The sequence below is a fragment of the Centruroides vittatus genome, unplaced genomic scaffold, assembly GCF_030686945.1.
Source record: "Centruroides vittatus isolate TY-2023 unplaced genomic scaffold, ASM3068694v2 contig_694, whole genome shotgun sequence".
Classification (NCBI taxonomy): Eukaryota; Metazoa; Arthropoda; class Arachnida; order Scorpiones; family Buthidae; genus Centruroides; species Centruroides vittatus.
The window spans coordinates 1,281,520-1,309,150 of NW_027122438.1; the positions used below are offsets into that span (position 1 = coordinate 1,281,520).

General features: G+C 29.9%; 1 protein-coding gene and 1 long non-coding RNA gene across 4 annotated transcripts; one reads left to right on the forward strand and one right to left on the reverse strand.

The window, feature by feature from the left end:
* Positions 1–596: 596 nt before the first annotated feature.
* On the forward strand, positions 597–7,728 carry LOC136980333 (uncharacterized). 3 transcript variants are annotated; one of them, XM_067276425.1, is made up of 3 exons: positions 597–640; positions 6,565–6,734; positions 6,871–7,728. In XM_067276425.1, exons 1-3 carry the CDS (start codon positions 605–607, stop codon positions 7,703–7,705), a joined length of 1,041 nt encoding a protein of 346 aa, XP_067132526.1. In that variant the 5' UTR covers positions 597–604; the 3' UTR covers positions 7,706–7,728. The 3 variants fall into 3 exon arrangements, with proteins under 3 accessions (XP_067132526.1, XP_067132527.1, XP_067132528.1); XM_067276426.1 differs by lacking the exon at positions 597–640 and adding an exon at positions 2,168–2,298; XM_067276427.1 differs by lacking the exon at positions 597–640 and adding an exon at positions 6,370–6,426.
* A 1,931-nt stretch (positions 7,729–9,659) lies between these two features.
* LOC136980334 (uncharacterized) lies at positions 9,660–21,519 on the reverse strand. Its single transcript, XR_010881543.1, has 2 exons — positions 21,139–21,519; positions 9,660–10,206 (listed from the first exon to the last, which is right to left on the reverse strand). It is a non-coding gene; the product is annotated as an uncharacterized lncRNA (long non-coding RNA).
* Positions 21,520–27,631: the final 6,112 nt, after the last annotated feature.

The following is a 27,631-nucleotide window of genomic DNA, read 5'->3' on the forward strand; positions in this document are numbered from 1 at the left end:
AATTATTAACAATATTAATTCGAATTAGCTACAGATAAAGACAGATTTGGAATCTATTTTACTGTATTACCTTAATAATAATGGGAGAAATAGTAATAATATTGTTAATACATGTACTAAAGAAAAGAAGCTACCGTATGACAGTACCAAATATTCAAGCTAAATGGCTGTGTTTTTCTATGAGTCGAGTCATAACTGCATGCATATTGTTGCGTTTGCTTGTTACGTTCAGGCGTTGCGTTCAGTTACAAGTGTAACACATAAAGTAAAGACATCGCGAGCGGTCGACCAAAATTGGCTTCGCGATCGACCGGTCGATCGCGATCGACTTGTTGGCCACCCCTGCTATACACTAATCCAATGATTATGCAAAGAAAGAAAGATATTTGGATAAAATTAATTAATAAAAAAACTTGAAACATTGTGAAAAATCCGATAGTCTCTAAACAAGTTCAAAGAACTGTTCACAAATTATTTCAAGTATATTTTTCTCCTGTAATAAACAAATTCTTGACATTTCATATAAACAATTTATAATCAACGAAATCTGACAATAATCTAGTGATATGTTATTACTTCGAACTTTGAGATTAAACTGCACCACATGTCAACTGAATTTATTTACAGTAACAAGTCTTTAGTAAGTATTCTTTTGATTATTACTGAAAATGTAATAATTATGGTTGTTTTGAAACAAAGTATATTTCGAAATAGAAGTATCTGAAAATATTGAGTATTTTGAAATATATTTTACTTTATCATTATAAATAATTAAGAAATACTGTACGTATAAGAAATTGAATTAATAACATATATATTATTTCACAATAAACTAATGCTGTTCATATATATAAAAAAGCATCTAAGTGTTGAATTTGCACGAATAAGTTTGATAAAACGATAAAAGGTAAAAATAATTTACATATTATAATCATTTTAAGTTCTTGGAGCTTATTTTCTTTTATTTGTTGACGCAACAAATAAAACAGAATAAGAAAATAAATCGTTTTATTTAAGTGCAAGCAACTTTTATTGTTAAAATATATTATTTAGTCTTATCAATTAAGTTCATATGTAATTTTTATCTGATTCTACACGGACTAAAGACAAATGTATACATTTGCTATGATAAATATTTCTATAAAATATATTTTTGAATAACTTTAAAGCGGTTGTTAATTTCAAGAAAGTAAATCCTATTTAAATATTTTAAATAGAGTATAAATGATACGAATATTTAACATTTTATTACATAATTATAACGAATTAAAAATGAATTTTTAAATTTGACTTTATTTTCTTCAATATTAAAAGTATAATGTTAGTACGAAAGATTTGTTCTCTTTTATCTCTTTTAAAAATATATTGCTTAATTCGAATCCACTATATAACCTAATTTTATTTTTAAAAATGAGCAATCATTACTACTTATCAGTGGTTACGTACAACCCGTCAAGTTAATTTAATTTAATCAACTTTTTTTGAGTTAATCTACTTGATAAACGAGATATCTGCACTAGTGCACTAACAAGTAAGTATTCGTTATTCATTTCTTGATTACTCATTAAAAATTGAATACTCGAATATAATGAGTAGTTACTACTGGAATCAACTATCGTATTCGGAATTTCTGTTCAATACAATTTTATTCCGTCTCAGACTAGAGATTTGAATAGAAGCTCTTCCATGTCAGATTAATCAATCTTATTTTTTAAAATATAAACTACTCTAGTGTTTATTATAAGCTTTCATTTTCATGGTTTGACCGATATTACCAAATTTTTAGATACATTTAAATGCAGTTCTAACATCTTAATGAAAAATATTTCATCTAATTTATTTTATAAACAGTAGATATGATTTTAAATATTTTAAAATGTAAATTGAGTTTATTTAAATTCGAATATAGAACATTTTAATATCATCTGCCATGTTTTTAATTTTGTTAACAGAATTGTATTTAAAAGAGTTGATGATAGTTACCGTATTTTATTGTATTCAATAACAATGAGAATATTAAAATATTACATTTTAAAATTACATTATTTCATAATTTAGTCCGTTACAATGCCCCAAAATATATTTTTTGGAAAATTATTACATTCGTACAGTATATGTTGTTATGGCAACTGTAAGTAATCAGAGATAGGAAACTTGTAGGCAATTAAATCTTAATAAGGAAGTTTTTTTTTATTTTTTTCTTTTAAAATGTTAGTACAGCTACTTTCTATATTGTGATTTTTGTATTGTAGTAGCAGCAATATTAATTATTTTCATAAAGTTAATTGGAAGTAAAAGGTAAATGATTTTATTCAATTCTCTTATCAATATTTATAAATTTTCTAAATTTTAGAATACGATAAAACGAAATGCCATCGAAACGAATATTGGTATTATTATATTGTATTTTTGTTAAAAGCAAAGAAGCATGCGTCTATGAATAATAATATATTATAAAATAATATTTAATAAAACACACTTTTGTTTGTTTTTGAAGAACTATACAAATGAAAGGATAAACTTTAATGTCCAGACACGGCACTTATAAACGACGAAAACTTCTACTGTAAAGAATAATGATGTACAACACTCGAAACTTAAAACTTCCGACTGATTTTCTGGAAAAAAAAAAAAAAATGTTTCTTTTACGAGCCATTAAGGAAAAATTCTGCACTATTTTTTCCTCTCGCCGTGTATTTTCTGTCATTAAACGCATTGGAGGAATTATAGTAATTGACGTAAAAATATTGCCAGATGTCGAATACAATTTTTCTCCGAATGAAAGCCACGTGATCTCCAATAATTATTTCCGCACATTATAAAATAGACTGTTTCGCGACATTAAAAATGCGTACGTGACGTAAATGAAATCAAACAGAATAATCTACGTAACGTAAGATATAGAACGAGCTAACACGAGCTAACAAACACAAAAAATTCAAAAGAGCATAGCATAATCAAAGTTTCTTTTCGTGCACTTTTTGACGTTACGGTCAGTTACTTTCGGTTGAAATACGTTACGTTGTTTATGTTATGCTCCTTTGCTATTGTTAGCTTGCATTTTGTTCTTTATGTCACGTTACGTAGGTTACATTGTTTTTTCATTTATGTGATGTCGCGTATGCCTATATCATATAGATGAAAAACAGCGACCGTCTATTATATAATGTGCGGAAATTATTATTAGCGAAGGTCACGTGACTTTCGTTCAGAGATAAATTGTATTCTGCAACTGTTAACACTCGTTTCTACTCCTAATTTTTGTAGTATGATATAAAATAAAATTATGTATATATCTCATAAGGGAGCAATTTGCTAGTAAAAAAAATGTCAGAGGGATATATCACCCCTTATGTTCCTTATGAATCAATGCTTGCGTTCAAAATTTATCGAGAAAAGAAAAGTATCAAGAAAACAGAAACACTAATAGTAATTCCTTAATTAACATGTTAATGCATCCTACGAATAAAGCTCTCTAATCAAATAATCCAGACAAATGAATCTAATTAATCTGAAAACTTCCAAAATGTTTATTAACTGTTTCAAGATACTTTTTTAAAATTATTTCTATTAACGAAATATAATCGCAAAGTTTTAGCAGTCAAGAAGATATGTCACAAAATTTATTAGTATTTCTATATTATGGAAGTAGTGAATTGGAAATAGTAAACAACGTTGCAAAACTCGCTTCGAGTAACATTTATAGATGTTACAATATTATCGAATTAAAACTGTAAAACAATTTCATCTAAATAAATTTTTATAAAGACATTACATTTTTTCTCTGTGTATTTTTATTATACATAGAATAAATGAGGGGAAAAAAGGAAATTTTAAAGACAAACTATATACAGTGTAACAGATATTTTGAAGTTATTCTTGATCAATGCAAGATTGAACAAAATTACACAAATAACAATAGTAAGCATTTTTTGAACCGAGTAATATAATTACAAAAACTTATATTAATATTATTTTTTATTGTCTAGAAAAAGAAAAATGCTATATAATACGCGCGTATTTTCATGTTATATTACTAAATATTTCTTACGTTTTGACTCAGTCAGAATGTACCTAAATGTACCCAGTTTGCTTCAATAATTTTGCCTCAAGTTTGTAAATATTTATTTATTATAATTTAGTTATTGTTCTAAATATGTTTTATTTCATTGCGAAAAATTCGAAATGTTTCAAATTATATTCTTGAAAATATTCTATAGCTTCTTGCAATTCACTCACCACTCATCGGTTCAAACGATTTCAAAAAAGGACAATAAAACTAATCTTAACATTTAACATAACTATTTTAAGTTTAAAGGAAGATTAAAACTTTCAATTTACTTAATGTAGACGCACAAATGCTTGGACCACTACATTGAATTCTAGCCACGACCCTGATATACAGCATATATTTTTTTAATTAAATTTGATCTATTAATTTATACAGAATATTTCTATTTTATATAAAATATTTTTATAAAAAAACCTAGCTTATATGTTTAATTCGGAAGCATTATAATTTTGGCTGCGTTCTAAACTATTAACAATATTCTGACGAGAATATTAATTCATATGTAATTAAATGATTAAAATGTAACGATGTATATATTTGTATGTAAGTTAGATTCACGTTTTACCATTTAATTTATTTTTGATGATCTGTCATAAAAAATATTAATTTATATAAAATTTAAAAACCGAATAAAGAAAAATGTTTGAAATAAAGCTGTTTCACAATCATCCTTTGGACGCGGAAAACAGGCGGATGCGTTTTCTCATCGCAATCGCAAGTTTCCCGTTTTGGAAATCGTTTCACAATGGTGTAAAATTTCCGCAACTAGTCTGGGCGAATTTTCTACTTTAAAGCACTGCTTGAAATCTAGCTGATCCATAAGCGTTCCAGCCAATCAGAGGAGGCAAGCATTCTGGTAAGATGATTTTCAATAACCAATATGTCACAGCGTATTTTAGCCAATAGGAACACTTTTAAGGCATCCGCTAGAGCAGTGATTCTCAAAGTGGGGGTCGCGACCCCCAAGGGGGTCGTGAAAAATATTTGGGGGGTCGCTGAAAAATTGATGCCAAATCAATTTTTTCAAATATTTTATAAATTTACTATGGATTCATGTTTAGAAATAATAGAAATAAAAAATTTATAAAATAATTTTTACTTAAATAAATTGCACATATAAATAATAAAAATAATAAAAATATTTAAATACGAGCCTAACCCCTCCCTCCGGGATGTTTTTTGACACATACTGTACTTATTCTTCGGGGGTCCTTTGAAATTTTTAAGTGCAGAAGGGGAGTCGCGGTCCAAAAAGTTTGGGAAACACTGCGCTTGAGATTGTGAATTGTGACTGTGTATTAGCTATTTGTACAGATCGACTCATTAAATGTTCGTATTCGTGTCAAATTATATTCATTTAATATGCATTATATTCCGGAATCTGTAAAACCTCTCGCATTTTAATATTCTTGATTCTTCAGTTTTATTGTCTGTTGAATCTAAATATCTAATTCACGTGAATATGTCTATACGTGTTGTTAACAATTTATAGATATTATATCAAACTGATATTGCTATTATTGTTTTTAATTTTTTTTTTTTGTTACCTTGGAATAATCAAGGTAAAGATTAGAAGATAAAATTTTAACAAAATTTGGCTTTTATTAGATAAATGATAATTGTTTTTCCACATGATGTATTAATAGTTCGGTTTATTTTTTACTATTATTATTAGTTTTATTACGTTAACAGTACAGGCATTTACAGAAGACCATTCTCAAGATAATCTTTTGCATTTCTGCTAGAGTTGTGAGGCTCTGGAAAGGGTTCTAACCCGGGAACTAAGCGTATTTAACAATATTTTATTACAGTAAAAGAAAAGAATTATAAGCGAAACAAAAACAAAATAATCTTTATAACAAAAGAAGCGAAGAAATAGACAATACAAGTCCTATTTCTTTTATAATATTTTTCATTAAAAATATAATAAATCCATAAATAAAATCTAATTATTTTCACTAGCATTAGATTTTTAACAATTATTCCTTTTCTTTCATAATGTTCAATTAGTAAATTATTGTTTTTGAATATTTTATTACTAATTTTAATAATTAAATACACACAAATTCAAAATTGTCAAACATAATAAGATAGTGCAATGTGTATTACAAATTCTTACATAAAATTTATAATTTGTAGCAAATAAATATTTTTAGCAACGTTGTGTTAACCTTAAAACAATTTCCTTTACTTTAAAATTTCTGTATTTCAACACAGGAATTTTGATTATTACATATAATTTAAACTTTGTAGCAAATAAAAGTTTATAGAAATGTTATGTTAATTTTAATATTTCTGTATTTCATGCAGGAATTTTGAAATACAGGAAATAAATTTCGAGACTTGACTTATTCGTAAGTTGACATATAATGTATTTCATTGCGTAGAGTCAAAATCTTTTCTGTATCGACTCATTAATTTTCTATTATAATATTTTATTATATATATATTTTAAATTTAATTGTATTCTCTTTATTAATATTTATTCTTAGTTTAAAAATATGGATGAAAAACAATCTGATTTAAGTCTTGAAAAGTTGAGAAACGGTAACAATGTGCCTGGAGATAATGGCAGATGTGTAACGAATGTGTCAATTCCAGATTGGGTTGATATGGAGAAGTTTAAAAGAGCAAAACAATTACATAATCGTTATATGTCGAGGTAAGTGCAATATAACCATTTTAAAAATAATTTAAATTTAATGAATTCTGTTAAAATTAACGATTGAAAAAATTTTAATGTATTAAATTTTTCATTTGTTATATTTATCTTATTTAATTAATTATTTTTATTTTAGTATTTCTTTTGGGCATTTGTCTGGATTGTTTATGATATTTTTATATACAAATCAAATAGAACCCTTTCGAATTAACAGCAATGAATCACGTTTTGTATCTCTATTAAGAAGATACATAAGCACAGTTAATCATGTTCGTAAATGGTATACGGGAGATATTTGGAATTCAGAAGATCCTGCTCATAAGTCTCTCTTAATTGTCAGAAACATGCATAAGAAAATCGCCGACAAAACAAATAAACAATTTTCTGACGGGAGTTTCATGTTTGGTTCTCAATTTGCTATGGCTATGACTCAGTTTGCATTTGTAGGTCTTATTACTTTGTTCCCGACTAAACTAGCCATAGATTGGAATAAAGAAGATACAGAATGTTTTCTACATTTTTGGAGATGCATCGGATATTTGCTTGGTATGGAAGACCAGTATAATATATGTAAAGGAAGTTACGAGAACGTAACATTACTGTTTAATGAAATTTTAGAAAAAGAAATAAAGCCAGGTATTAAAAAACCTCTCGAAGAATCCGTGCAAATGGCAAGAGATATTGTAACTACGTTTAGATGTGTAAACCCTATGCTGAGTTGGAAATCTTTAAGTGAATACTGGAAGGAAAATTTAGGAATAAGTTCCGAATGTAATTTAAGTATATTTGATTGGCTTATTTATTGGTGGTTTCGATTAGTATTTAATTATTTGTTATGGTTTCAAATTTTAAGAAACGGTTTTAATATTTTGACAAATTCTTCTGTGAATAAAGTACTTAATAATATGGCTTTTTATGAAAATAGGGCTCGAAAATTAGAAACCAAATTAAATAGAAGAAAATGCGGTTAGAATTCAGAATTACTATTAAATTTATAAAAATACTTTGAATTATATTTTTAGAAATTTATTCAGTAAATATGTAAAATAATTTAATATTAAATTTCAATATTTAGATGAGAAATACTTGAGAAAATTTATCATACAGAAATTTTATTTTAAAATTAAGAGAAGAAAACTGTTAAGGAAACCCAATCATTTAATTATGATATTTCATTATGTGCATTTTATTCTGAAATAACGATTATATTATTAAAAAATTAAGTTACGTCATTTGATAACTAATATTATCAAATGATGTAATTTAAAATATATATACATTTGTTTTTAATGTAACAATGTATGTATTTAAATAATGCATTAATTTAAATATATGCAATTAAATGCATTAGATATAATTAAACATATTAATAAATGAAAATGTTGAATGGTGCTTGTGTTATAATTATTGTATTATTCAAACAACAAATAGAGTATCTTTTCATTTAAAGGTTACATATAATTATAAATACATATAAATTATATGTCACGTTTATATTACCTATAAATGTGACATATAATTAACAACTGTAAGTTCTTAAGGTTTCAAAATAAAAGAGCTATTTCAATGGTTCGTATGATATTTATTCACAGGTATTCATTTATTCATATGATATTTTCTCAAAGATAAATTTATTTAGTTTTGAAATGAAAGATTGCATTACAAAAGTTATTTAAACAGTTCATAAATTTATATTTTCAACATTATTTTATCCACTAACCTCATACAGCCTCGAATTCTCAGTTGTTTACAGTTGGCTTTTCTGCAATATTCAAGTCATTTAGTTCGCCTGTTTTTGTTAGCGAGAAAAATGGAACAATCTTACGTCTTTTGCTGACGAAATTTTACAGTTCGATACCTGACACCAAACCATTTAAAACAAAAATAGATAACAAGAAATCAGTTAATTCAAATTTAAAAAAAAAAAAAAAAAAAAAAAACAGAGCCAAATTCGCTCTATAAATATCGTATACACTACCAAAAAGTGCCAATATGATGTCTGCAGCAATGCATCGCGGTATCGTGTTCCAGACCTTATATTTATAGACCATGCATGTGTTTGGGACGAGAGATGGCCCGTTAATCTGTTTAAAACCTGTTTATTCCCAGATATTTGTACGAGACATCCGTTCGTACAACACCTGGTCAGAAGTGAAGTGTTTATAACCGTTCACAAAAACAATGTCCTAAGATGACAAGTGTATAAACTTGTGTTGCTCAACGCAAAAATCCGAAGGTTTCGAAGTGGTCCTATAGAGTCTCCGGGAAATATCGGTCCAACAAGAACCAGTAATGTTCCTGTTATCACGACAGTACGCGAACAATTCAAAGAAAAATGTATATTTATTTACAAAATTATTGAGGTTGGAGTGTTAAGATGAGTGTCTGCACATTTTCAGCTGCACAGCCTCAAAACGATCGAATTCTCTTCTATAATAAGAATGGATTAATCTTAAAATTATGCACTAGTAATTAAAGAGTTATAGATAGAAATTAATAATGGCTTTCATTAATTATTTAACTAATTATTGATTATTGAAAAACTTTTTAACATAAAGATTGAAAATTATTTGTATTTGATAGTGTTTATGAATTATTACGAACCATGCAACACTGTGTCATGTAATTAATATGAAAATTTCGACTAAAACAAGTTAAATAATTCACAACCATTTATTACATATAGATAAATACAGTAAGCCATTTTAATCCTTTCGATCTAATAACGTAAACGACAATTTCCTGTCTAACTGCGCTATAAAAATAAAGTTAGCAGTTACAAATGTAAGTGGTAGCTATCAGTTATCGTTTTAAATATTATAAACTTTAAATGAGCCAGGGCTAATTCATTAATGATCAAAGTAATAGTAATGATTAGCATTCATTACATCAAAAAATTATCATAACGATTGCAAAATTCATGACTGAAAGTAAAATAGGAAAACCTTTATTTAGTTAAAACTTAAAAGTTTGATAGAGAAAAATTCTAAAATATTTAAAATAATATGTGAAATTATATTGGGTTCATTTTGCGACAATGAAAATGCATTATCCTAACTTAATAACTTATCTTTATTTAACTAACAAAAATTAAATTTAACAAATAAGCGTTCTTCGAACTCATTCAAACAGAACGTTAATTTATTTGAAAATCTTAAACTAAAACAATAAAATATGAAAAATGATAATTTTAGCAACTTTTATTATAACATTACGAAAATTGCCCATTAAGTACGTTGAAATTCGAACAGAAACTATAAACTATCACCGCAATAACCACAAACTTTATCATCTCAGAAAACATAACATTTGCAAAAAGGATACGGTAGTGTACAAGTACGATGTCTAGCAATCGTACAAAGGAATTCGCAAATCCGACTTTTTTCTTCCTCAGTGCAAAGTGGGAGGTGGAAGACATCCAAAGTATTTTGCGAACGATCCGTACTTTGACTTGAAACTAATGTGGATAGTCCTAAAAATGAAGACTATAAATTTTTTCGTAACTTACTAACGGAAATACAGTCGAACCTGTTTTTATGCGGGGGATAGGGACCGCATAAAAGAAAATGCATAAAAAAAAAAATCGCGCGAAACTTCACGAGTGGCTATAAAACACAGTTTTCGCAACACAATTAAAAAATATTTTTTTATGCGGTGAATAGGGACCGCATAAAAAAAGTCTCATGTAGAAAATAACTCGAAACCGTACGAAATAACTAGGAATTGCTTTTTTAACTCCTTGGGCCTTTTTCTGCAACACCTAATGGGGAAAAAATTCTCTAAGAATTTTAATTTTTATATTAATTAATTATTTCCACTTAAATACGAATCTAACATTAAAAAGTTAAAAATAATCGTTAAATAATGATTTTATTTGATAAATATAGCTGCAGGAAGTGTTATTTCATTTAACAAGGCGTGAAATTTCACACCTGCAGTCTAAAGCTGGAGGGGAGCTAACTTACCGCATCTGTTCAAATATAACATAATATTTATGGTTTTTATGCTATTAAAATAAGAGGGGACCGAAATAAACGTACGAGAAAAAAATTTTACTGAATAAAAAATGAAAAAACCTGCTGATGTCATAGAAAAGAACCAATAGAGTTTTTAAAAATTTTACAGGAGTCAATTATGTTCCAATTTGATTGAAAGTTTCATATACCGCTCAAAAAAAATCGCACAAATAAAAATCGCACAGAAAAAGACCGCACAAAAACAGGTTTGACTGTATTAAAATAACTGTCCTTACCACCAATAGAAATCAGGAAAAATACTAGCAAAGCCTTCATTATTTAGATGAGATCTGATTGTCTTTCTGTTTTCAGCAGTTTAAATACTATACAACGCTCAAAGTATAAAAGTCTTGTATTTCTTATGTAATATTATTTGATCGTTATTTAAAAATTTATTTAAATAAGAATTTAATTTAGAAATATTAGAACTTTTCGCAATTTCATTTTTCTACGAAATATAAAATTTCTTGATATTTTTGGAAGATCGAATATTAAAATTTCTAGAATAATTCCGGCAAATCTCTCATCTCTTAAAAAAAATAAAGATTTTAACAAATATTATTGTTTCTACTAAATATTCCTTCCTATATTTTATAGCCTATTATAGAATATATAGTGGTTATCTATGCTTATCATTAAGCGAATTGTCTAGAATTGCTTAACTATAAATAGTAGAAAAATAAATTAAAATATTTAAAACTATGGAGTCAGAATTTGCTAATCTTACTTAATTGTACTGTAAATGAATACACGAAAATTCGAATTTTCCTTCTTTTCTGACTTGGTTTAGAGTTCAGAAGGTTTTAGGCTTCCGTAAGTCAGAAAAGAAGGAAAAATCGAATTTTCGTGTACTCATTCACAGTACAATTAAGTAAGATTATAAATAGTAGAATTGTCACTCTATTTACTTAATATAAAATAGGAAAATAATTATGATTTCGTTACATGATAGAACTGTAAACGTGTGTAATTTTTTGGTGGTCCGTAATAAAAAAGTATTAATTTACATGTATCACAATCTGTCAACTAACATAGACAACTTTCAAATTTTGGTTTGGAACCATAAAATAATGTAACGACCATATGCAGCGCGAGTGAAGCTTTTAATACAATGTTTTGTTCACTCAAATCTAAAGATGCTAATGATAAATAACAAGCTAATGATAAATAAATAACAGTTGTAACATCAAGCAATTTTTTTAGCCGACTGTAAATTTCTCTCTTTTTAAAGTCCCCTCGGCTGTACATAGAAATGATCGGTCAAATTTTGATGTCGCGGTTCCATTCGACAGTATTGGCTGGTATTTTGCTTTATATCTCGAGATTCCATGATTCAAATATTTTTGAATTTGTGAAGAATACTACGTTTGTATATGAGGATTTTACATTTTGGAGTTTATGAATAAGAGATAGACAGTGGTAAAGAACATAATGGAAATTTTATTAGCGTTTAGTCATTACTATTTCAAAAATAAAGCTTTGATCCAAAAAATCACGTGACTCGAACTTCCGTACTAAATACGAGCTTTCATTCCGAACCTGAAGTTCCTATATAGTTTTGTCTCCGGCCCTAAGGTTTTTATATGTGGTCTCGATTTTCATCTATGTAATCCAGTTCTAGCGATGAAGGAAGGACTAACGAGCGAATGGAAATGTACAGGTCTGTAATTTAATAATTGTAACACAAAAAGTTATGCCAGTACTATAGTAAGAGGTTAAAGATATATAAGAAGTCTGATAATTTCCTCTTATACTACGATATAAAATATGAATAATAATAAAAACTTAAAAGAATAATTTTGTTGAATTTTGAGATATTTGTTATTTTTCAAAAAATAATATTCAAGTTTAAAAAATACGAAGAATGTGGTTCAAAGTCAAAATTTTATGAGAGGCCACCTTTTAAAGAATTTTTTTAATAACTTTATAATAATAATTTAAAAACTGCAGCAAGGCATTGTGACGATTTCACAATAAATAATTGCTTGTTACAATTATGTATTCAAAAAGTTCTGAAATGTTGACGATAATTTCTTTAAAACGTAAGTTTCTTATGATCTTAAGAACCTAATAACTTACAGCTATTGCTGATTACACACAGATACGATCTGTGATGGTCATACAGCTCATTGATCATATACAAAAGACGGTCTTCAAATTACTACAAATATCAACTTTGAATGGTTAAGGAATGATTATTATTATTTGTTTGCATCAAGAAATATTCTAACAATTTCTGTTTCTAATATTATACTGATAAAAAATGACGATAAAGCAATTCCGAATTTAAAACCCTATATTTTATAAATTGTCAAATTTTTCAGTTTACAGTTTTAGTTATTGTTACAGAAACATCAGAAACGATATAAGAGATAAGCAATTTACAATATATTTTCAATCCATAACAATTTTTCAAGTATGGCATACTTTTACGCAATAATATTGATAAAGGCGGCTTTTATGCACTCAATGTAAATTTGTCAAGCTGAGATTCTGTAATTATTGATTAAATGAACTTCAGTAGCCACCCAACTTAAGCTGATAAAACAAATGTTAAGATCGGAATGACCAATAAATAAAAATTTCACAAATTTTTTACAGCTAAAACGAATTTATCTGTTGGGGCTTACGTTTTTATGACTGAATAGAGACGTACATTTTAACAGAAAAACTAAAAGCAGAGTAATAAGTATGTTAATTTTTGCCCTTTATTTAAAAAGAAAAAGTTAACATATTTAAGGTAAGAACATAAATGATCTTTTTCTTCGCATATTTATGTTTTTCTTCATTCATTAAACATTATTTATGACAATTGATGCTTTAATATTTGAATGAATTTGAAAGCAATATTGTAAAAAATATTATATAAATTTAACATTAAATTAAATTTTAAAAATTTAAAGAATTTTTAATTATACTTTACATTTTTATAATTTAACTGAAAGTGTTTAAAAATTATATTAAGAAATATATGTAAACAATAAATCTAACATTTATTGATTTTATTAAATTACAAACTTGTAAAAAAATGACATTATAATATACATTATAATATACGTTATAATATAATATACATAAAAATGACATTATAATATTGAAATTACGAAGGAATCATGTTAGGTCTAAAAATTTAACTCCGAAATTTCCACTATTGCCATTTTTTGTTTTAACAACTACAGCGACGATACACTTTACTGCATATAGTCCTTTTCTGTACCACACATTGCCTATGGCAGACATTTCTTAGCTCTGTAAATGAGCAATCTCTATAATATCCTCCAGGATAAGGAGTATAGTGTGTCGTTAAGCTTGAAACTTCTGTGAATCGTACTAGAATAAAATTCAATCACACTTCATCAATTTATATAAGTAATATATCGAAGTATTGATAAAGAAACTTACTACTGACGCAGAGCAGGAAAATCAAAATTATCGTTTTCATTCTTCCAAGTAAATAATTTTCACACGATATTATCGGTTATATAGCCAATACTCGTGTCGTTATAAGAGAAACATTGCTTCTGATTTAATAAAGACACTTGGATTTCATTCATCGAAGTGTAACGTTAGTACTTATTACGTGTCAAACGAATTCGAGATTTTGATAAAGGATACTTATATTGAATACTCTTGATTATATTATTTTCCTTGTATAATATATTAAATTTTAAAATATTTTACGATACAAATATTTTTTTACAATTATACACGAAAAATTTAAAGTTTTTTTTATATATTTCGTACTGATAATGCTAAACTACACTTACAACCAAATTTACATTTTAATAATATTGAATATAATTTTGTCCGCTAAATAATTTACATTAATAATAATAATAATAATAATAATAATAATAACTCTCCCGTGGTCACCACCTGGTCGTGGTGGGAGAGCCCAGTAATTTTACTGATCCATAGGGCAATGCAGGCTGGAGCACAAGCTCCTGGTAGGGACACCCATGCCAGTAAGGTCTATGGGGAGAAATGAAGCTAAGAGTGACCACACCCACATTCTGTGGAGATATTTATTATGGTGATAACTAGATCAAAGTGTGATACCGGCTCGGACGTCGCCCGGGTTAACAAGGTCCGCGTTCGTGAGTTAGGCAGAGGCTCACGTTCGAAAAATAGGCCACAGTCTCCCTTGGTTACCGGTGGCGAAAGCAGCACCGGCCCAAGCATGGCTACTGCAATGCCCTCAACAGATGTGAGGAACCAACCCAGCCTTGGTGTTTCTGTGGCAATGCATCCACAGACCACAAAGGCTGGAAAACCACGCCAACGGATGAAATGGACAGTAGAAATGAACGAGTTTATCATCCGTACTTACTACACAATCACAAAACTCGAAACAAACATGACAGCATACAGACAACAACTACACCATAGATTCACACAACAGTATCCTCATCTCACTGTCACCGAACAAAGGGTTGTTGATCAAAAAAAACAATTATACACAACAACCTTATTCCACAAACAACACTTGAACTTATCAAACAACAGGTTGCTGATCAAATACATCAACAGACAGAAACATCTAACATTAATGAAGATCATGTAACCTGTCAGGATAATCCAGCAACAAGCATTGATAATAACACACATACAACAATTACCACTAATGATACTACAGACACTTCCTCATCCATCACTGATAACATAGACTTGGATTTAGTTAATACGCTCTCACTTATATTTCAGGAAACACTCACTAAATATACAGGTACAGATCCCACACAACGACCACGAATACCAAAAATCAACACGTCAAAGGAAGTAGAAAAAACACTAAATTATGTAAACACTCACTTACTACCACACTACATTCATTCAATTTCTACACTCGCAGACATTCATACATTAGTTTATGCTGGGGCAGTCACAGTAGTGACACACCATGGACTGAAAGTACAGTCACAGACAAATACACAGAAAACACAATTACTATCACAAGCCTGCCTGGCAGAGAAGAATAGAAACACAAATAAATGACATTAGACAGCAATTAGGCAGGCTGACACAATACACTAAAAGCAACATAACACCCAAATTAAGGAAACAGCTCAAAAACATTTTCAAGAAAATAAAAACACACACAAAACACGAACATCACAACACACGCATTACAGAATACATTGATACACTAAAACAAAAACTTGCTGCCAAAGCACGTAGACTCAAACGATACAAAACATGTACACTACGAAAACAACAAAATAAATTATTTACAAACAATGAAAAACTCTTTTACAGACAAATTAATAACAAAGCAAACACTGATACACAGCACAGTGGCACACCAACAGAAGAAGAACTCACAACATATTGGTCTTCTCTTTGGTCCAGTGCTGTCACGCACAATGCTGATGCAGGCTGGATCGAGGAGGAGAACAGAAACTTGCACAACATACCAACTATGCCCTGTGTTGAAATAAGCATACATGATTTCCAATACACTGTTAACAGAACACACAACTGGAAGACACCTGGTGTAGACAACATTCACAATTTCTGGTACAAAAAGTTTACATCACTGCACCAGGAACTAGCTAAACATCTAACACACATCATCATCAATCCACAAGACATGCCAAATTTTCTTACTCAGGGCATCACCTACATGAAACCTAAAAACAACAATACCACAGACCCCACACAATACAGACCAATTACATGTCTTCCAACACTCTACAAATTATTGACATCCTGTATCGCAAACAAAATATACAAACATGTTGAAGAACACGAACATTCTAACAGAACAACAAAAAGGTTGTCGTAGAAACCACAGGGGATGCAAAGAACAGTTACTCATAGATTCAGTCATTCTACGGCAAGCACACAAACAACACAGAAACATACACATGGCATATATAGACTACAGAAAAGCATTCGACAGTGTTCCACACAGTTGGCTGCTACATATTCTACACATGTACAAAATACATCCATCACTCATTGCATTCTTTCAAAACACTATGCAGCACTGGAGAACAACACTACATCTCAGGGTTCATAACACTTCCATACAAACAAACCAAATTTTTATTAGGCGAGGAATTTTTCAAGGAGATTCCTTGAGTCCTCTCTGGTTCTGCTTAGCCCTGAACCCATTATCCAACATGTTAAACAACACGCAATATGGTTACAATATCAGACACGAAAAAACAACACAGTTTACACTGTCACATCTCATGTACATGGATGACATAAAACTTTATGCATCCACACAAAAACAACTTCATCAACTCCTACAAATCACACATTCATACACCAAGGACATACAAATGGAATTTGGCCTAGATAAATGCAAAACACTTCACATAGAAAAAGGAATCCTGAAGAAAGAAGATTTTGCACTTGGAAATGGAGACGTTATTGAATCCATGGAAGAGAGCGAGTTCTACAAGTATTTAGGATTCCAACAGGCCAAACTAACAGAACATGCACAAATAAAGCAAAGATTAATTAAAGAATACCAAAGTAGGTTAAATGCTATTCTCAGAACAGAGTTAAATGCAAAACACACAGTTAAAGCAATAAACACATATGTCATTCCAGTACTCACATATTCTTTTGGAGTTATACGTTGGACTCACACTGATCTTGAGCAACTCCAAAGGAAAACAAGAACAACACTTACTAAGCATAAACAACATCATCCTAAATCTGCCACAGAAAGATTAATCCTTCCACGTAAAGATGGCGGACGTGGCCTGATTGACATAGTTAACCTTCACTACAAACAAATACAGTCACTGCGAGAGTTTTTCTACAAAAAACAAGAAACATCACAATTACATAAAGCAGTAACTCTAGCAGACTCAAATAACACACCATTAAACTTACACTCACATCATATGGACACAACACAACATATAAAAAGCATAGACACCATTAAGCAATCGTGGGCTCGAAAGGCACTCCATGGCAGGCATCCTTATGATCTGGCCCAGGATTTTGTTGACAAAACTGCGTCAAACAGCTGGTTAGCTCGGGGATGCCTCTTTGGGGAGACGGAAGGATTCATGATTGCCATACAGGATCAGGTCATAAATACTAAAAACTACAGAAAACACATACTCAAAGATGCAACACTCACAAATGACACATGCAGAAAATGTCACATTATGCCAGAAACTATACAACACATCACCTCTGGTTGCAAGCTCTTGGCACAGACAGATTATTTACACAGACATAATCAAGTAGCAAATATAATACACCAAGAGCTTGCAAAGAAACACAAATTAGTAGACATCCACAAACCATACTACAAATACATTCCACAGACAGTATTGGAAAACAACACGCACAAAATGTACTACGACAGAGCCATAATCACAGATAAAACAATTTACCACAACAGACCAGACATCACACTCATTGACAAACACAATAAAATCACATACATTATAGACATATCCATTCCAAACACTCACAATATACAAAACGCATGCACTGAAAAAATTAGCAAGTACACAGAACTCGCCCAGGAAATAAGGCATCTGTGGAGGATGGATAGGTTGCTTATTGTACCTGTCGTTCTCTCTTCTACAGGTGTCATACCACACACACTACACAAAAGCCTGGGCACGTTACAATTGAATAGAAACACATACATCACACTACAGAAGGCCACTATATTGAATGCATGTCATATTGTGAGAAAATTCCTGAATACAGACACACACACTGATACACTTCTTTAATTTCTGTTTTGGTTACTATGCCTTGACTTTGGTCCGGCATGGTACACAGCCACCGGTGTTAACCGAGTATATCTCACTTAACCCAACATAATAATAATAATAATAAAGTACTTATAATTATAAGTACTTTATAATATTGTTTGAGGTTTTCACTAGGCTAATTTCTGGCAATTTTGAGTGTCTTAGTTTTTATACTCGTGTCCAAAATATAACCATTAATTTGGCTTATATCTTAGAAAATACTGATCAGAACAGCATGAAATTTAACATATAAGCATAACATTGTAGTCTTTATTCGATAAAACCAATTGAAACACAAACATTTCATCTAAATTATATCAAACCAAAAACTAAAAAGTACTAAGTATTGTATTACAGAAAAAGTTTGAAAAATTATTATGCAAAATAAAATGTTCATGATTTGCTTGTGGTGTAAGGTGAATTTTATTTGAATAATTGTAATTCCGAAAAACTCCTATTAATATGAGATATTTACACTAGCATATTTTCCTCTGCGTAGTTCTCTATCTTAATGCAAGTTATCACAATCTAATTGTAGAGCAACTTCATTGTATTTTCACGACAAAATATACTGTACATTTAAACGTAGTAATATTAACTTTGAAAGTCGTTATATCACGAAATTATGGCATAAAATTTGTATAAAATAAGTTATTTTTCTTCAGAAATTCAACAAATCATTGCCAGTGTAATTATTATTGACAATAACTGTAAGGGGGAATCGTTAATTCTCTGTCAGAACCTCAAACGGTCTTTTCCGCATGTGAGTGGTGGTGACGGAAGCACAGATACGAGGCACCTTTACAAGAGAACTAAGAAGGTTGCTTAAATCAGTGGACTGTAAATTGCGTTGATGTGATCAGTGAGCGTTAATGTTCGTTCTAAGTTCGTTTCACTTGATGTACAGACATTGAAAAAGTAGGCGATGATGGAATTTAAATGCTTTGTAATAGGAATTGAGGTAACTCTTGCCACAGTTTCAAATGAGATAGTAAAAACTAGTTATTTCAGAAAGAATAAGAAAAAATATCAGATGTACAGTAAGACCTCGCTTAACACGGGAATGCGTTCCTAGACGACAAAGCGCTAAGCGAAATAGCGTTAAACGGGGTCATTTTAACATAGAGTAAATAGGGGTAGTGAAACACGCGACCAAAAATAAACAAATTTTACTTTAATTTTAAGTTATTTTTATATTAATTTGTATAATAATATATGTTAAATAACACATAAACATGTGCACACCGAAATGTAAAGTTCATTTTTTGTGACGAAAGTCCTGACTTTGCTGAAATTCTTGTATTTTTGCAATAAAGTCGCGAAGTATCATTCGTGGCTTTTTTTCTTTCCTTAAGCAAATGTCGGTAGCAGAAGATCGCATCCAAAATGCTTCGTTTTGCTTTTGCACTCCTTTCAAAATCTGGATCATTCGCTACAGTTTGATCAACGATTTCGGTTATCGTTACCAAACTTTTACTAAGGAAATCTGTAGAGAAATTTTTTGGGTTTATCTTTTTCAGAATCGCTATTTTCCAGTTCTACACGTATTCCTTGTTCTGCCAGTTCTTGAGGTTGTCGTTGGTAAGACTCACCAGAAACCTGCAGTAACTCTTCAACATCCTGCTCGTCTACATCTAGTCCTGCTGTATCGATTAGGTTGAGTTTGGTCAACCTAACGATACAGCGATAGGCTCTTCTCGTTGTGAATTCTTGGATACCTTCAGCCATAACTTCTTCCACACTTCGTTCGTGCATTTATCAGTCAATGTTTGCCAAGCGAAGCCGATATTGCCTATGGCATCCATGAAGTTATATTTTTTCCAAAATTGCACCAAACAAACATAGATTTAATGAAAGTGCACCTTTTTGCTACCTTTCTCTGATTGTTTCGTGTTCGTAAATAATTGTATTATGTACGAATCAACGAAATGCGATAATTCAATTTAAATCAGTGTAAATTTTGAGCTTTTTTAAGGCTTCGAGCAGTCGCGTTATATCGAATCAGTGTTAAGCGAGACAGCGTTAAGCGGAGTCTTACTGTATTTTGTATGTTGTAGGGCAACTATAAAAAATTATTAAAGAAATTTCAGCTCTAAAATAAATACAAAGTAATTGAAAAATTAGATTCCCGTAAAAATTATAATAGTTATTAGGATAATTTTGGCCCTATTCCTACGTTTTCATCAATGAAAATCTACTGTATTTTACAAATCACAAAAATTTCGGAGGCTAGAACGGATGAATTGTATTTGCATTAATTTTTATGGAAAAAATTGCTTCGGTTAACGAACGGAGTCGAGGAACGGTCCAATTCATTAATCGCGGTTCCACTGTAAATACTTTGAAATTCGATCAGAAACCATAAACTATTACAGCGATAACCATGAACGCTTTCTTTATCGTCTTACTACTCATAACAACTGCAAGGAGGATCCGCTCGTGTACAAATACGTTTTCTAAGCATATCGCATTCGTATCTGCAAATTCCAGAAAACTCTTCTCCGAGGCAAATGTGAGGATAGTAGTTATCCCAATCTTGTGGAGAACGATACATTCTTTGAGATGAAACTAATGTGGATAGTCCTAAAAATGAAGACTGTATAAATTTTTTTCGTAACTTACAAACGAAAATATTAAAGTAACTTTCCTTACCACCAATAGAAATCAGGAAGAATACTAGCAAAGCCTTCATTGTTTAGATGAGATCTGATTGTCTTTCTGTTTTCAGCAGTTTAAATACTATACAACGCTCAAAGTATAAAAGTCTTGTATTTCTTATGTAATATTATTTGATCGTTATTTAAAAATTTATTTAAATAAGAATTTAATTTAGAAATATTAGAACTTTTCGCAATTTCATTTTTCTACGAAATATAAAATTTCTTGATATTTTTGGAAGATCGAATATTAAAATTTCTAGAATAATTCCGGCAAATCTCTCATCTCTTAAAAAAAATAAAGATTTTAACAAATATTATTGTTTCTACTAAATATTCCTTCCTATATTTTATAGCCTATTATAGAATATATAGTGGTTATCTATGCTTATCATTAAGCGAATTGTCTATACTTGCTTAACTATAAATAGTATAGAAAAATAAATCAAAATATTTAAAACGATGGAGTCGGAATTTGCTAATCTTGCAAAATTGAAGTGGGCTTATTTTTTTAAAATAATTTATTTCACTGTTCTATTGAAAAACAAAGAAATATAAACGTTTACAAAATTCCTAATACAAAAAATTTTATAATGTTAATTTAACGAAGACTCGTTCGAATACTGTCTAGTCCAGAGGTGGCCAACGAGTCGATCGCGCTCGCCCGGTCGATCGCCAAGCCAATTTTCGTCGATCGCTCGCGATGTCTTCATTTAATGTATTATATTTGTAACCGAACGCAACAGTAGGCATATGCATGCAGTTATGACTCGACTCATAAGCAGTGCACCTCGTACTGAAACATAGTGTCATAAACATAGTATGTATTTCACACTTTCCCCTCCCCACTTAGACTATGCCTCTGACAACAGGTCGAACGCGACACATTTTTAAGATAAAAAGTAGATCTTATGTACTCAAAAGTTGGCCACCCCTACTCTAGTCGACGTTTCTTCTAAGATTCACCTGATGATAAACCGAAAGGTTTGAAACTACTAGGGATTTTGCGAACGTTTTATCTTCTAATGTCCTCCAATAAAGCAGTGAAATGAAGTACTTCGAAGATTTGGAGATTATTTTGACTTTTTCAAATTTTTATGCAATGAAATTTGCACGAAGTCCAAGTAAAATCAATTACTGCAACTTTTTGATGCGATTCCGCATCAAAAAGTCGCAGTAAATAAAAAGAATATTAAAAGTTTGAGTATAAATTTTTATAATAAAGTCCAGTATTGAGCCGAGCACTCGATTAAATAATTAATTATAACTAAATTAATCAGTAATAATAACTAAAATAAATAAAGGGAAAACGAATTTTATTTTATTTCTCCTCTATTTATTTTCGTTAAACTTAGCAAAAACTTAAATCCAATTGAAACTGTTACTAAATAGTAACTGAAATATCGATATTAGATACTAAATAATAATTAAAACTAAAAATAAAAGAACACGCTAATTAACGGTACAGATATTCTATCACTTCGTTGGGAACATTATATTCATTCGAACATTACTACGTATACCAGCTACGAATAAAGAATTTTATTTAGAAATGGGACTACCTTCAATGATGCTCAACTGATTCTCTATCATGTTTCCTATTGGACACACGCGTGAAATCAGGTAGGATTATCTTTATCATAACAATTATTTGTTATGATAAACATTTCACATTCGTCAAAAAATAATTTTAAAACGATGCGATTTCCATTATTTTGAAATTTTTTTGTAAATTATTTTGTTTTGTTAAAATTATTACGGAAATCAAACTTTGACTCAAGTCATTTCATTTATCCCTATACTATCATGAAAAGTATTAAAACAGCATTTGGAGTTTCTCGATCTATTTGATGTGCTCGATCGAAATTCGATTAAAAATTTCAATTTTGTGATAAAATTTAACATTTCATATCATATCATATCAACCTTTATTAGACATAAAAGGCCTTCGCCTGTTACATGGGACGTGGTTTGATAACGTATCATGTTAATCCACACAAATAAGTATTAGAAACACTATTACAACTTATTGTGTACTGTACATAGTGATTTATCGAATAATACAATTCGTTTACTGATACTCCCTAGTTTACAATAGAGCAAGTATGTTTTTCTCCTTACAATAATTATAAATGAGTTACTAACTCTAATAATTAGTATTTTTTAAGTACAAACCTTTTGTTTGTACTTAAAAACGTAACTACTATCAATAGCGAGGTTAAAGCCGAAGTTTTAAACGCGAAAACGTGTACGTTGGACATTCGGCGCCGCTTTCCCGTAAGCCTAGAAGTTTGACAATAGCATCTGAAATATCGAGCATGATTGTACTGGCTTTCCAAACACCATTGTCAAACTTCTAGGCTTACAGGAAAGCGGCACCGAACGTCCGACGTACACGTTTTCGCGTTTAAAACTTCGGCCTCAATTTCGCTAATAAATTTCTTGATAACCTCCTGCACGATCCACATCTGGTATCGGCGCGATTGGGTAAGTTCATCCCGTTACTTTCGAAAAGTTTTCATTCACATTTTATTTGGTCTAGGTGTAGGGGAGTAGAAAATAAGGAGAAATAACTATAGTCATACAGAAGATTGGGAGATAAAGGTAATGTCCAACTGTTGTTTTAGAATCAACGTTACCCATCTCAGTAGAGCAATAATGTTATTGATCGGACTATAAAGCGTTATTTTCCAATATTTTTAAACGATAACGTTATGGTCCGGTCATTGACATTATTTCTGATATTAACAACAGTTCTCTTAACATTTAGGCCTGTATGTTTTATATGTTATAGACCTATGTTATATTATATATATATAATATAATATAAATACTTGTAAAATGTGAAAAATGTTTATTTCTTGAAGATAAATACATGCCAATGTTTTTAGTTTTCATTTTGTTTTTCTGCCCTTTTTCAGTTAATAAATTTTATTTTTGTAATGAAAGTTACTTCCACGTAGTAAGCAACTGTAAGCAAACCAAATTAAATTTAAATTATTTATCACAAATGTTCTTTTTTACACTGTCTTAGAGTTTTATGTTTATTAATATAAGTTTTTAATGATATAATATATTATTTCAATTATGTTCGATTATTTTGGAAATATTAAGTTTATTTAAAATTTGAATGTATCATTTTTATTTCTAATTGTACCTCATTTGTATTATCTTTAATAAAGAGAATGGAGAACACATTAAAACGTTTTTTAAAAGAAGTACATATCGGTAAAATGGTGCCTGCTGATAACGGAAATTCAATGAAAATAAAACCGGAATGGTTTGATCAGAAGAAACTTGAACGTGTTCGTAATATATTTTTGAATAATATTTGTAGGTAAGTATGGAATATTACATTTTAAGAATGTTTTAAAAATTCATATTTATATTCCGGAAAATTTAATTTAATAGAAATAAGAATGTGATATAATAATAAATGCTTCTAGGAAGTGGAAAAATAATTTAATGTAATCAGCATTAACAAGCATGATAATGATATAGACAAGATAAGAATAACATAAAAGACGACATATTCTCTTAGATAAGCTGTAAACAAATAGTGCAAAATATGTCGTAATAAGCGCATTACCTTTACGAAAAGATGAACGTTTAATACACATTTACTGCTAGAAATACTTAAGAAATAAATATAACTAGTGTCATACATTAATAGACTATTATAGAAAGATCCAGGTTCAATTCCGACCTTGTTTTCCGAAAATTTCTATTGGTATTTACTGTAGAACGGAAAATTAAGAAACAAAGTAAAATGATAATTTAATATTATATGTGAACTTCAACCATTAATGAATCGAACTCGTATTTAAATAGATTTAATAACGATTAATCATTAAGTATATTTAAATATCTAAACCAACGGTCGGCAACCGGTGGTCCGCGAGAAAATTTTGGTGGTCTGTGGAGAATTTGGACATTGATCAACTGAAGGTTACGCGAAGTAGGCCTACTACGAAAGAAATGCAAAATGCTTAGTTGCTTTTTTCACTCATTGGGGGTTTCTGTTCGAATCTAAAACCAAATACGAAGTGACTGCTATCAATAAATAATGAACAATAAAAAATATTGTGAGTACGACAGTCGTCTTTCATGGAAAAGCGCTAAGAATCCATAAACTTATTTCAAACAAGCAGCAACGAACTGTAGGCTTGTGTTAATTTGTTATAATTAAACACGCGAGTTTCATATTAATATAGTAAAATCGAACTTTTATGATCATTATTATACTACAGATTTTGTATCGTTTAAAAAAATTCATGTTAGTGGTCCGCGGGATTCAAAATCGTGAGTTTAGTGGTCCATGAGGTCAGAAAGGTTGCCGACAGCTGATCTAAATCATTATAAATTAATACTACATTAATATTAATCCTAATAAATTAATTTCGATTATTTTATGATCGATATTATTTATAAAAGTAACGATTATATTAAATTTTATTAAATATTTAAAAAGTTTGATAAGATTTAATATTGATTTACAAAATTTTAACGATGTATTAATATCTAAGGCTTCCTTTTCTTATTTTTTCAGTATTTGCATGGCACATCTTTGTGGCTTAATTCTTATATTTATGTATACGCCAACAATAGAACCGTTTCTCTATACTGGGAAGTCGGGCACTATTCCAGCTTTGTTACATCGTTATATCATCACTTGCAAGCATGTAATTAGCTGGTATGTTGGAGATATTTGGAATCCAAAGAATTCTGCTCACAAATCGTTAATTACTGTAAGACAGATGCATAAAGAAGTTGCAAAAGCTCTGGATTCTCCGTCCTACGATAAACCTAAACTAAAAGACGCTTTATTTTTCTCGCAAAGCGGAATGGCAGCAACTCAATTTGCATTCGTTGGGTGGATGATTGCATATCCCGAAAAGATTGGTTTATATTGCAGTAAAGAAGAATCAGAATGTCTGATTCATTTATGGAGATGCATCGGATATTTATTAGGCATGGACGATCGATTTAATATATGTGATGGAAACTATGAAGAATCATTTCAACTATATAGAAAAATAATCCATGAGGATATAAAATGGAGTCTGTTGAAACCATATGAAGAAGGAGTGGCTATGAGTAAAGATATTGTTACAGCATTTAGAACTGAGATTCCTTTAATGAGTTGGTTAGGACTAAAAAGATATTGGTTTGAAATTCTCGAACTACCAGTTGATTTTTCATTGGGCTTGTATGATATTATATGCTATTGGTTTTATAACCTACTATTTAGTGTTCTCTTAAAAATTTGGTTTCTAAGAAAAATCGTAAACAAAATTACTTTGATTGTGTTTGAAAGAGTTTTGGAAAAATTGACCAAAAATGAATGAATTGATTATTAAAAATTTATTTTACGTTTTCTTAAAGTAAGCTTATATTAAACGTGTACGTCGGACGTTCGGTGCCGCTTTCCTGTAAGCCTAGAAGTTTGACAATGGTGCTTGGAAAGCCAGTACAATCATGCTCGATATTTCAAACGCTATTGTCAAACTTCTAGGCTTACGGGAAAGCGGCGCCGAATGTCCGACGTACACGTTTTCGCGTTTAAAACTTCGGCTTTAACCTCGCTATTGATAGTAGTTACGTTTTTAAGTACAAACAAAAGGTTTGTACTTAAAAAATACTAATTATTAGAGTTAGTAACTCATTTATAATTATTGTAAGGAGAAAAACATACTTGCTCTATTGTAAACTAGGGAGTATCAGTAAACGAATTGTATTATTCGATAAATCACTATGTACAGTACACAATAAGTTGTAATAGTGTTTCTAATACTTATTTGTGTGGATTAACATGATACGTTATCAAACCACGTCCCATGTAACAGGCGAAGGCCTTTTATGTCTAATAAAGGTTGATATGATATGATATGAAATGTTAAATTTTATCACAAAATTGAAATTTTTAATCGAATTTCGATCGAGCACATCAAATAGATCGAGAAACTCCAAATGCTGTTTTAATACTTTTCATGATAGTATAGGGATAAATGAAATGACTTGAGTCAAAGTTTGATTTCCGTAATAATTTTAACAAAACAAAATAATTTACAAAAAAATTTCAAAATAATGGAAATCGCATCGTTTTAAAATTATTTTTTGACGAATGTGAAATGTTTATCATAACAAATAATTGTTATGATAAAGATAATCCTACCTGATTTCACGCGTGTGTCCAATAGGAAACATGATAGAGAATCAGTTGAGCATCATTGAAGGTAGTCCCATTTCTAAATAAAATTCTTTATTCGTAGCTGGTATACGTAGTAATGTTCGAATGAATATAATGTTCCCAACGAAGTGATAGAATATCTGTACCGTTAATTAGCGTGTTCTTTTATTTTTAGTTTTAATTATTATTTAGTATCTAATATCGATATTTCAGTTACTATTTAGTAACAGTTTCAATTGGATTTAAGTTTTTGCTAAGTTTAACGAAAATAAATAGAGGAGAAATAAAATAAAATTCG

Coding starts and splice junctions, on each gene's coding strand:
- LOC136980333 (XM_067276425.1), top strand. CDS start 605: ATGTCAACTGAATTTATTTACAGTAACAAGTCTTTA. Junction 641..6,564: donor TTTACAGTAACAAGTCTTTA/GTAAGTATTCTT, acceptor ATTTATTCTTAG/TTTAAAAATATGGATGAAAA. Junction 6,735..6,870: donor CATAATCGTTATATGTCGAG/GTAAGTGCAATA, acceptor TTTTTATTTTAG/TATTTCTTTTGGGCATTTGT.